The 11,230-nt window shown below is 58.6% G+C and overlaps 2 protein-coding genes across 7 annotated transcripts in view; one reads left to right on the plus strand and one right to left on the minus strand.

Annotated features, from left to right (window-relative positions):
- TPCN1 (two pore segment channel 1) overlaps positions 1-3,513 on the plus strand; it is a 46,913-nt gene extending 43,400 nt beyond the window's left edge. For all 5 annotated transcript variants that reach the window (XM_065851913.2, XM_071816237.1, XM_071816235.1 and 2 more), the window contains one exon: positions 810-3,513. In XM_065851913.2, the coding sequence (XP_065707985.1) occupies positions 810-932 (123 nt within the window). In that variant the 3' untranslated portion in view covers positions 933-3,513. The remainder of the gene's footprint in view (positions 1-809) is intronic.
- Positions 3,514-4,435: 922 nt separating this feature from the next.
- On the minus strand, positions 4,436-11,149 carry SLC8B1 (solute carrier family 8 member B1). 2 transcript variants are annotated; one of them, XM_071816243.1, is made up of 15 exons: positions 11,079-11,149; positions 8,913-9,065; positions 8,758-8,810; positions 8,593-8,651; positions 8,233-8,337; positions 7,957-8,124; positions 7,764-7,871; positions 7,627-7,683; positions 7,395-7,525; positions 7,070-7,211; positions 6,567-6,688; positions 6,222-6,375; positions 6,056-6,136; positions 5,518-5,582; positions 4,436-5,444 (listed from the first exon to the last, which is right to left on the minus strand). In XM_071816243.1, exons 1-15 carry the CDS (start codon positions 11,094-11,096, stop codon positions 5,247-5,249), a joined length of 1,614 nt encoding a protein of 537 aa, XP_071672344.1. In that variant the 5' UTR covers positions 11,097-11,149; the 3' UTR covers positions 4,436-5,246. The 2 variants fall into 2 exon arrangements, with proteins under 2 accessions (XP_071672344.1, XP_065707999.1); XM_065851927.2 differs by lacking the exon at positions 11,079-11,149 and adding an exon at positions 9,554-10,202.
- Positions 11,150-11,230: the final 81 nt, after the last annotated feature.

Consider the following 11,230-nt stretch of genomic DNA (forward strand, 5'->3'; position numbering starts at 1 on the left):
TGTGTCTGTCTGACACAGAACCCGAGTGTTTCCCAGGCAGAGCACTGCTAGGTCACGAGCAACGCTGCCTGATTTGCTGTCAGAATCAGGCTAACAAGAATGGGAAATTCTTAAATCAACAGATTCTCTGGATTGTTTGGGGCATTCCTGCTGGTGCCCTTTGTGGTCAGGAGCTTTATGCCACTGTAGTGCCTGCCAGACATTCACCTCCAGGTTGAAGGTCATGGGCTAACGTAATGATTAGTACTGAAAGAATTGATCTCATAATCTTTTGAATCTGTCCTTTGTCCCTTTGGCAGCTAGCTTGGGGATGAGTCTTCAGCCCCGCTAACAAAAATAAACATGTTATTTCCTGTGGAGCTGGGTGAAAACCTGCAGAGAAGCTCCTTGCCTGTTCTGCTTGGTCTCTGATTCAGGGATATAACATACTGTAACACCCTGGGCGCTGCCCGGGGCTGGGAGCCGCTCTGTAAACCTCAGACAGCCCTGTGACACCAATACTGGAGTCGCGAACATTCAGGAGGGACACCCTGAGACAGGGAAGTTTCCTTGCCTGGGTTTCCCAGTTCAGCCAACTGTAGCTGAGCCACAACTGGTGCTGCTTGCTTGGACTGCAGGTGCTGAGGTCTTGGTACATCTGTCACAGTCGTGCTGGAGTTAACCAGGTTGTTGTAGGTGGTTAGGCTGGATCCAGGGCTTTGTGCGTGAGCAAACGTGCCCTTGCATGGCACAGCAGTCGAGGGCTCTGCCGTTCGGGGTCCTGGCGTGGGGCAGAGCCTGACCTTGATGTGTCCGATCTCCTTTTGCAGGAATGGTATGAGGAGCATTCCAGAAAAGAAGAATCTCAGACACCGTTGCAAGAGCCTGCATCTTCTTCCACCAGCTCTCTGAAGCCCCCGAGCCTCCGGCAGCGCTCCCAGACTGTCATTTAGGCCTAGCTCGTGCAAGCCACCTTCTATGCAATAACCTAGAGTATTACTTCACAGCGTATCTATTGGGATGATGTATATAGATCTGTTCAGTGTACTGTTCAGCTTTAGGGTTTAAATCTTTTCCCCTAGCGAGTGGATTACTCAATAAAAAACAGAGGCCCAGGGGACTCTGTGTAAGGCTGCTACACTCAGATGGAGCGTGACGCTCAGCACAGAGCGAACATCTCGGACAGAACAGAGACCTTCTCCCTCCGAGCCGCTTCCCAGGCTCGAGCCTGCTGTTTCTTAGCAGTAACAGACCCAGCGGAAAGGGATGTGTAATCCATTAACAGCAGGAAACGCGCTGAAGCCACCTGCTTAATAGTAAAACTTTTTCCCTTTTGGCAGATCTCTTTTGCTTATGGGGCAAATTAGCCTAGGAATAAAGGATCAGGGAGTAAGTTTTTGGTTTTTCTCCACCCTCTTTGTGCAAAGAAATGGGAGGTGGTGTGAACTTTCAGCACTTTTGGAAGAGCAGTCTGCCTTTCCCCTCCTTTTTGGCACACCTGGATGCTCTCCCTGTAGCAGATCCAGCTCTGATTATTGAATTTAGCCATCTGATTATTGAATTTAGCAGTGTGAGGGCCAGCAGCTGATCGCGTTACCACCGTAAGTGGGGCAGGAGTTGGGGGAGATGAACGGTGTGTCTCTGCTGTCACTGTTCAGGTTCTGCCCGGGGTGCTGCCTGCGATTGGGGTCACCTCTGCAAACCCCAGAGCTCCTGTCTCTGGGCAGTGAGGGGGACATTCCACAGGGTGATGGTCACTGTTGACCTCTGTCACTCAGCCACCAGCTCTGTAAACGGCAAATCTCTAGCTGGTCTTCGCTCAGATAAATGACTAGGAGGAAGAAATGGAAGGTTTTGCAGCTCTAAATCTGGCTTATTTCTGCATGGCTTTGGGTTAAGGAGAGCTTGTGGGCATCAGTGCTGCTGGTTAGTCCTCAGCCAGGTCATTGCTGTGGTCACACAGCACAGCGGTGTTCCTCCCTTGCTCTCACCTATGCACAAATGTTCCTCAGGCCAGCAAACACTGACTGAGTAGGATTTTGGGAAGATCCACTAAAGAGTTTTCTGTTCCCCTGAATTTTGGATGCAGGAGGAATGTGGAAGATGATTTTTCTCTCCCGTCTGCTCTTCTGCAGCTGGCAAGGAGGCAGCCAGAGCTGGTAGGGGAGGGATGGGAGGGAAGGGGGGGAAAGAGATCCCTTGCTAGCTCTGCCACGTCTGTTCTGTGATCACAGCAGGGTGTGTCATCACTCGTGTTCCATTGCCCGTAAACCGATGAGAACCTGTCCCTGTAAGTCCCTTTTCTCCCCCGTCAGCACAGAAAGTGCTGAGAACTGGAAGTTCTCTGTCAGCTGGGAGGTTCCTGTCAACCTCTTGCTGTTGGATCTTTTCTCAGATTCAGATGAAGAGCAGAGCTTTCTGGGGAGGCTTTTTCCTTCCTCCAGACAGATCAGGCACTGGCAGATCCGTGTGCCCCTTCCCTTTCTCCCACGCACCTGTTTTTTCCTTGGTAGCCACATGGCACAAGGAGTGATCCTGCTTAGGAGCATTTCCTGGGTCAGTGAGACTTTCAAAAGTTAGCAAAACAGAGCTGCTTCTGCAAAATCTCTCCCTGCATAGTGTGGTGGGAGTATTTGGGATATGGGAGAGAGCGGGTGAGCAGCGTTGGGGCAGCACACACCGACCTCTGCTCTCAACCCTTGCCAAGTTCCCTGGGGGTGCCTCAGGGCAACTCTTTGTTTCCTTGCTGGGTACTGCAGGTATGAAACTACTTCGGAGCTGGACCGTGAAGGACCTTAAAGGGCTGTTTTCCAAACCATCAGTTCGACCACAAATTAATGAGCAGCCCAGTTGTTGCTCTTGCAGTTGCTCTGCATGGAGTCGCAGCCTGAGAGATTTACCCAGATTAGTACTGGGGCTGGCGTGGATGTTGCTTGTTCTCTTTTTAAGTTGTGGGCAGGATGAACGGGCATTATGATTGTGAGGGAATAAACAAAAAGCAGCTGTGGTTAAACTCCTCATCCCGCTACAGCCTATTGCAGGGCTGTCAGTGATTGTTGGGGGGTGTCTTCTGGGTGTGAAAGGAGCTACAGCTTTAAGCTATATTGGGGGGCACTAACCTGCTTAACATGCAATAACTGGGCTCTCGTGTCACAGGGATGCTCAGACGGGGGTTCGGGGCTCAGGTGCTGTTTCCCTGGTTTTGTGCTGAGGTGTTGATCTCCCCCGCGTACATAACGTATTAATTATTTTTGTAAACCAAGGAGGGTCGCAGAAGTTTTCTTCTTCCACGTGACTTTGGGAAGACACAAAGTTTGAGTACGGGGCATCCCCTTCTATTTATCCTCCTCTCCCCGACCTGACACACAGACTAACGACAGAGACAATCATTTTGTAGGGAGCAAGGGAGGAAGCACTGCAGGATTTTGTATGCTGGTGTTTTGTTTATAAAATGATTTTATGGACATGTCTGTAAAAAATGTTCTCTAGTTTTTTTTCACGCACACTAATAAAAAGCATCCTCGGCTTTGTAAAGGCAGCAGGTTCCTTTCCTCCTTCCCGTGTTATTCCAGACGTGAAGCTCGGCTGCAGCTCAAGCATTTGAAGAGTGTTTGAAGAGGAGCGGTGCCAGCGCCAACCGCTGCTGTGGGCACATTTTGCTGCTCCACATTCTTTTTCCTGGACACTGCAAAGCCCAACTTTCCTCTTGCCCTTTCCCCCTCCCAGTTTTGTCCCTGATCATTAAGATAACGCTTTCAAACTGTTTTTTTAAAGCTACCTCAATGCAACATGTAAGGTTAGAAGGTTTTTTTGTCCCTGTAGCTCTCCGTTGGTATACTGGCTGCAGTTTCAATTGCTTTATCCCCACTGCTCCCCACATAACTCCAGCAGCTGCTGGTAACTTGTGAGCAGGTTCAGGGCAGAGCCGATACCACAGGGAACGTTACTTTTTGTGAAAGTCTGTGTCTGGTTAGAAAAAGGGGAAATGGTGCAGAACCAGGAGGCTGCTGGCACCCCCGAAGGGAGCGGGAGCCGGCCCTGGCGGTTGTGCTTCTTGCAAAACAGCCCCTTGCTCCCCACGGGGCAGAAGTGTGGTTATTTGTCCCTAACAGCACGTTGGTTTCTCGCCCGCGCCCTGCAGACCATCCCGCCGGGAGAAGGAGCACCGGCCCAGCCCTGGGTGTCCCTGTCCCTGGCAATGTCCCTGGCAGCCCGTGCTGACCCCGGGGCCGTGACGCTGCAGTTCCCAACCCTGCGACGAAATGGCCGAGTCAGCCGCATGTGACCGCTCTTGGGAAATCACGGCTGCTGAACCCGGGGGAAACCGCAGCGCTGGGAAAACCGCCCTGGGCTGAGAGCACCGGCCCCCCCGGCCCTTCCATCGGAGCCAGAAAAGCCCCTGGTGCCCCCTCTTCCCCACAAACCAACCCCCTGCAGCAAACAACAAAAGTCTGGGTTGGGTTTGGCTTTTCATTGCAATATTTTTATGTTGGTTTTTTTTTTACAGTGCCTAAACCTAGTCCTGCCTCAGGCTAACACTGCACGTGGGAACCTCCACAACCTTTCCTACAGCTCTGTCCACACTCAGAGGAGGAGAAAAGTAGGATCTGGAACTCAGGTTCAAAAACAGAGCTTTAAAAAAAAGGGGAAACCAGCCTCCCTTTGTTTGCTTTGCTTTTTTTTTTTTTTCCTGCAGCTTTGCTTGCACTAAAACCAAGAGCTGCCCTGGAGCTTCATCTCACCCCAACCCCGTCTTGCTTTGCCTCGGCTGCTCTTCCAAACCCGCTGTGTGAACAAATCACGTCCTCTGCAGTGACAAACATGGCTCAGAGCTTCACAGAGTCACCCCTGTGGTGTGACCACCCCAGCCCTGTCCCCAAGCAGCTGGGATGGAGATGGGGAGGGGAAAATAAAGTGGCTGAAGAGGAAAAACCTCTCTGGTTGTGACCCCAGGCTGGAGCTGCCCTCTCTGCCACCGGGACCAGAGGACACCGAGGTCCTCACCTTGGTCCTGCTTAGGGCCACCTTGAGTTAAACAAGATTAGGCAGAGCGAAGACATGGCTAATGACTAATGGCTCCTTTTCCTTTCCCAAAGCACAACCAACCAACCCCACCTCTGGAAAGTGAAGGCTGAGCCGGCACATGGTGCCTCCAGCATGTGGTGGCAGCAGCTTGAGGTCAAGGTGCCTTGGTCACCCTGGCAGAGACAGCACAAGGGGACAGCGAGGGCCTGATCCGGCGGGGAGGGAGGATGGACATGCGTCTCTCAGGCAGTGGAGAGGTGGATGACCTTGAACTCGGTCAGCAGGGCCACGCAGAGGAAGGCCAGGTAGTAGAGGATGAGGCAGAGGCCGTAGGCTTTGCCCAGCTGGAAGCACTGCGCTGGCACCGCCACGAAGGAGAAGACCAAGCTCAGCCCCAGGGCCCCGGCCAGGATCCACACCAGCAGGCTGTCGGGCTCCAGCTGTGACAGATGGGGAGTGGTGAGTGACACTGGGGTCCTGCTGCCAGCCTGCCCCGTGTCACTGCGGCCTCACCTTCACCACCAGCTGGCTGCTGGTCATCTGCAGCAGGCAGCCCAGCCCCACGCCGACCAGGATGTCTGGGGAATGTTCAGGATGGGGACACAGCACTGGGGACCTCGGGGGAGTGATGGAGCCAGACATGGCCCTCCCGCCCTGGGGACAGCACCGTCCCTCCTCCTCCCTCCCTGCGTCCCGGGGCCCAAAGCAGTGCCCGTTTGTGGCAAATACACCCTGGAGTGCCCAGGGAGGAAAAGCTTCAGTCTGGTATGGGGACCACCCAAAGCCTCTTCCCCTCCTTCCTTTTGGCAGATCCGAATCCACCAGACTTTGGCCCAAACCCCCACCCCACTGGGGCTGGGACAGCAGTGGGGACAGCGGGATGCTGCTGGCTCCATCTGAGGGGTCACAAGTGCCATCCCAGGGACTCTGGGGTGGATCCTGCCCAGCTCCTTCCCAAGGGCCCCCCAGGAGCAGGGGTTCTCCAGGCAGGGAAACTGAGGCAGCTTCTGCCCTAAGTACCACCACCCTCGCCCCGATGCCCAAAGGATACTGAAGATGATGCCCCCGAAGCAGGCGGAGAAGGCCATGCGGGGATAGCCCTGCCGTGCCATGGTGAGGTCAGAGAAGGTGTCTGCAGAGGGAGAAGGGGAGACTTTGGGAGATGCCAGGAGGACGGATGCGCCCAGGATCACCGCCAGGCACAGCAGAGCCCTTACCCCCAATGCTGTTGCCCCAGGCCAGCAGTGTCAGGCCCAGCACGGTGTTGCTCAGCTGGAAGATGACACCCAAGGTGCGGAGGATGTTCACCAGCTCTGTGGCTGCGGCATTGATCCACATGGCACTGGCCAAAAACCCGAGGAAGGCAAAGACCTACCAGGCAGAGGGGTGAGCTGGTCCCTGGGTGCATCCTGCACCCATCCTCCAGCCAGCTGTCCCCCTCCTGGGGACACTGCAGACTGGGAAGGAGCTCTTGACTCCTGTTTTGCCCCCAGGACCCTCAGTCCAGGCCAGAGCAGACTGGGCTGGTCCCTGATGGGTGTTGAGGGCTGGGGACACCTTACGCAGTGGTACTTGGGTGGCCGCTCATTGCTTGTTGTGATGAAGATGATGGTAGCCAGGACGGAGCCAATCAATGTGATCAGTGCCCAGACTGGGAAGACGCCGTGGATCTGGTACAGCCCATCTGCACGTGGTGGAGAGAAGGGGCATCAGTGTGACCCCGCAGGCACCATGTGGGCTGGGGCAGCATCTGACCGGGCTTGCAGTATGAGGTAAAACCGTGTCCTTCAAAGCCACCTCCACCCCAAGCCCTCCTGGAGCTGCTCCCCTCTGTGCCTCAGTTGCCCGAGGCCTGCCCCATCAACATGGATTCTGGGGGCCCCAAACCCCCCATTGCTGGGGGGAGGACAGAGCCATCCAGCTGCAAACCAGGACCCACAGCTTGGCTCTTCACTCCCCAGATGGGCACCAGCTCCAAAGGGCTCCTGTGGTCCCCAGGGCTTTGGTGGCTATTTCAGTCCCCTCCCGTCCTAGATGGGTGTCTGGGGCTGCCCTGGGCTCTTACAGGTGCCAGATTGCAGGGTAAGGACACAGAGGAGGGGGCTGGTGACAATGTGCAGGCAGTTGAGGGGTCTCTTCCAGTTCAGGTCGTCCTTGTCAGGGTCCACGACAGGGACAGTGAGCAGCAGCACCAGCTCCACCGGCACCTGGGAGGAGCAGCCATGAGGAGGGATGGGGGACCCCCGAGACAGGACACCCCAGGAGATGCCCCATGACCTGTCCCCCTTGTCCCACCATCTCCCAGGGGTGACACAGCCCCAGGGGCTGGCAGGGAGGGGGATGCCCCATGCCGCAGGGTGCTCCTTCCAGCTCGTGTCCCCTCCATTCACCTTGAAGGCTTTGAAGAGCCGCCAGTACCAGGGCTTCCTCCTCCACTTGCGGTGGTCCAGGGGGCTGAGCGCAGTGGAGAGGATGCGCAGGGAGCTCTCCGGGGAGGGGAGCAGGGGCTGGTACTCCTCACCTGCGAGGAATGGGGGTTCCCATGGGCTTGGCCATGCTTGTGGCAGCCGGGGGGTCCCTGGGACCGCCAACCACCCCCTGAGCCCCTCAGGAATTACGTACCATAGTCCCCACTGTTGGCACCTGAGGACTCCCGCTCTTCAGCATCCGTTGGCATCTCTGGGGGGGACGGGAGAGGAGGGGGGCAGTGGAGGGACACCCGAGCATGCTGGGGGTCCCATTGGCCATGCAGCCCTTACCTGGTTCCCAGGGGCTGGGGGGGGCTGGTCCTTCCCCCCGCTGCCGCCGGTGGATCCAGGTGCAGAGCACCACGGTGAACACATAGAAGACATAGAGCCCCAGGTACCCTGAGATGGGAGGAGCACGGGTGAGGTTACAACACCCCAGGCTGCTACTGCCACCCCCCAAACCCATCCCCGCCGCGGTGCTCACCCAGCGCCTCTCCCAGCGTGATCCTGCCGAAGTAGAGGACCATGAAGGTGAGGAAGACAGCCACCATGTAGAAGACGGCATCCCTGAGGAAGGGCCGGGAGGCAGCTGTGAAGGGCTTGACCATGGCGATGCCCCCGGCCACCACCGTGGTCACGAACACACCAGCACCTGCCAACACAACAGGTCCCCCTCAGGAGGAAACACCCCCTGGCCCTGCAGTGTCCCCCCCACCTGCCGCCCCCCCAAGCTGGCAGCCCCTGGTGCGGTTCTCTTTACCGAAGACAGCCCCGATGGCCAGCCCTGCCGTCCGCGGGTCGGAAAAGGCCACCACGGCGCTGAAGACATCTGGTGCCCCATTGCCGAAGGCCAGAAAGGTGACACCATGGAGAGGGGTCGTCAAGGAAAAGACCTGGTGGCCACATCCCTATGGGGACATGTGGTACCTGCCCGCTCCAGTGCCACAGAGCTCCCTCCTGGTGCTGGCACGTAACTGCCCACCCCACCGCCATCTCCAGCTCATGCTCCAAATCAGTGTCCCCCGGCACAGTGCCGAGGGGATGCAGAAGTGTCCCCAACGTGCCACCTCCCTGCATTCCCCCCTCCCCACCCGAGGTGCCCTGTGACCTGCCAAGGATACTGCCACGTTGTGAGACAGCTTCAGGTTGGTGGAGATGGCTGATAAGTTGGGGCAGAAGCTGGAAGGGCAGAGAAGGAGGCACAGAGGGGTGACAGGGCTGCTCTGGGACCACCAGGCTCCCCGCTCACCCTGGGGTCCATCCCGTCCTCCACGGGGCTACTCACAACTTCTCCGCCGTCACGCCGAGGATGACAAACAGGTACAGGAGCCAGAGAGCCTGAGGGGTTGGGGATGGCAGAGAGATGGGTCGGTGGGGTCCCCAGCCTGCACCCCCAAACATGAGCACCCGCAGCAGCATCACCCCTGTTCCCATCCTTACGTAGAGGGTGACGGCCAGGGGGAGCAGCCGAGGGGGGAAGACGCAGAAGACCCCATCCAGGTAGTCAAGGAAGCCGCCCTCCAGCCGGCAGTCGGGGTTGCTCCGGACGAAGTGGCACCACTCGGAGCTGTTGCGTTTCCGCACCTCCCAGCACTGCGGGGCACAGTGTGGGGTGCTCAGCTGGACACCCCAAGTCCTGTCCCCACCCAAAGTCCTGTCCCCATGCTGAGCACCCACCACTGTCCAGCCAGGGCTGCCATCAGTGGCACTGTCCCTCTGCTGGGCTGCTTTTGGAGGGGCTCACTGTCATCCCTGCCTCAGTTTCCCCATCTGTGCTACACGTGCGTGGGTCAAGGGTTGCATCATGGCCATTGGGGGTGCGAGCCATTGTACCCATCGCTGTCCCCAACCCCAGCAGCACAGGGCCCTGTGCCACCCCCACCCAACCCCAGCCATGGGAAGGTGCCAGCCTGGCAAGCAACAAGGTTTTTGAAGGAGAAAAACATCAACAGAGGAAATCCTGGTGCGATCCCCCGCTGCAATAGCAGGGACACACACGGAAACAGTGACAGGATGGGACCCCACCACCCCCCACATCCCTCCCGCCAACCCCCAAGCCCCACCGCAGCCCCCACACTCACATCCAGGCCCCGGCCGTGGCTCAGAGCTTCCCCTCCGGGAGGGGCCGTGTGCCCCAGGTCCAGTGGCAGTGGGGTCCCGGCTGGCTGCACCCCGCTGTCCCCCGCCAGTGCCCCCGCCAGGCTGAGCACCCCGGCCAGGCTCAGCGTCCCGGCCGGCCCCACGGCACCCTGCCCCATGGTGGGGGGCAGCCCCAGGGGGCACCTACCGCTGGCAGCGACCCCCGGGGCGGGGAAACAGGGGTAGGTCCGGGTCCCCCATCCCGCAGCTCCCCGGGCAGGCCGGAGGAGGGGGAATTAAAAATCAATAATTAAAAAGAAAAAGAATAATAAAGATAATGCTAAAAGGCACAGCAACCCGCGGCAGGCTGAAAAACACGCTGCCGCGCCACGTCCGTGTCGGGGGTGCTCAACCCCCGGGCCGTCCCCAGCCCCGAGCGCCTGCGGAGCAAAGCGGGGCCGGCGCCGACTCCCCACGCAGGACCGGGGGACACGCAGGGAACCCCCAAGTCAGGAAGGGGAGACCCCAATGCGGATGGGGGTCGCGGGGCGGGGGATGCTCAGGGGGATGCTGGGGGACCCCGCCCGCCCCGCGGACCCACCGTGGCGGCTGCGGCCCCGCTGTTGTGCGCGGGCAGCTGATCCCCCCGCACTCCCCCCCGCGTCTTAAAGGGGCCGCCACCCTCTGCTGTTAAAGCGACAGCGCCGCTTTCTTACACGTGGCCGCCGCGGTGTGTGTGGGGTCCCTGCCCCGTGTACCCCGCAACATCCCCGCTCTCTGCCTGGTGCCTCCGCCTCCCGGGGCGCTGTGGGAGGGCAGAGGCTGAACACCCACCCTGGGTGCTGCACCCACCCAGCTCCTGTTCCGGGTGACCCTCTGAGACCTGACGAGCTCACCGCACCCACAGCAAGAGATGCTGTCCTGGAGAGAGCAACATTCCATGCCCTGTAGCAGGGCAGCTACACCAGCGTGTAGCACCAGACCCGCTCCCATGCCGATGGCCCCGCGACCCCACAGAGGGACCTTTGCTGCTGCCAGTGTCCCCTTCTGCATGGCCGGTGTACCCTGCTCCAGGACACCCTGCTCCAGGACACCTTGCTGTCCCCAGCCCTGGCCCTGCCCCTGCACCCCTGTGCTGGGCTTTTTGGGGGAAGAAGGTGACTCTAAGAGCGGCCCTAAGGGCCTTAGGGGATTAATGGGTCCGTTTCCCACCCTGGCTGGTTTCTCACCAAAGTCACACACTGCACTTCCTGCGACACGGCCAGGGAGAGGAGATAGGAAGAAAAATAAAGATCCGAAGGCAGCGCCCAGCTCGGAGGTGATCCAACGGGGGCTCAGGTCCAGCCTGGCACCCCCAGGCCAGCAGCACCCACGGGGTGCAAGCGCTGGCCCTGCAGAACCCAGCTTTGCCCTGGACATCACCCCCAGCCCCCCTGCAGGACAGTGCTGCTTTCTGCTCAGCAGGTTTTCCTGGTTTTAGGCTTGCCCCATGGGTTGGGTCCCTGCTTGTGCAGGCTGTGCTCCCACCTTGATTTCTGCGCCCATGTCTCGCTGCACGGCTGGGTCTAGGCGGCCGGCGCGGTGTCACCGTGAGCAGCACCGAAGTGAGGACATACTGGGAAATGAACCGGCAGCAACTGGGAGCTGGTGGGGCGTGCTGGGCCACGCTACGTGCCCGC

The sequence above is a fragment of the Patagioenas fasciata genome, chromosome 17 (genome assembly GCF_037038585.1).
Source record: "Patagioenas fasciata isolate bPatFas1 chromosome 17, bPatFas1.hap1, whole genome shotgun sequence".
Lineage (NCBI taxonomy): Eukaryota > Metazoa > Chordata > Aves > Columbiformes > Columbidae > Patagioenas > Patagioenas fasciata.

Coding starts and splice junctions, on each gene's coding strand:
- SLC8B1 (XM_065851927.2), bottom strand. CDS start 9,730: ATGGGGCAGGGTGCCGTGGGGCCGGCCGGGACGCTGAGCCTGGCCGGG. Junction 7,526..7,626: donor TGCCAACAGTGGGGACTATG/GTACGTAATTCC, acceptor CATTCCTCGCAG/GTGAGGAGTACCAGCCCCTG. Junction 5,445..5,517: donor GCAGCCAGCTGGTGGTGAAG/GTGAGGCCGCAG, acceptor CATCTGTCACAG/CTGGAGCCCGACAGCCTGCT.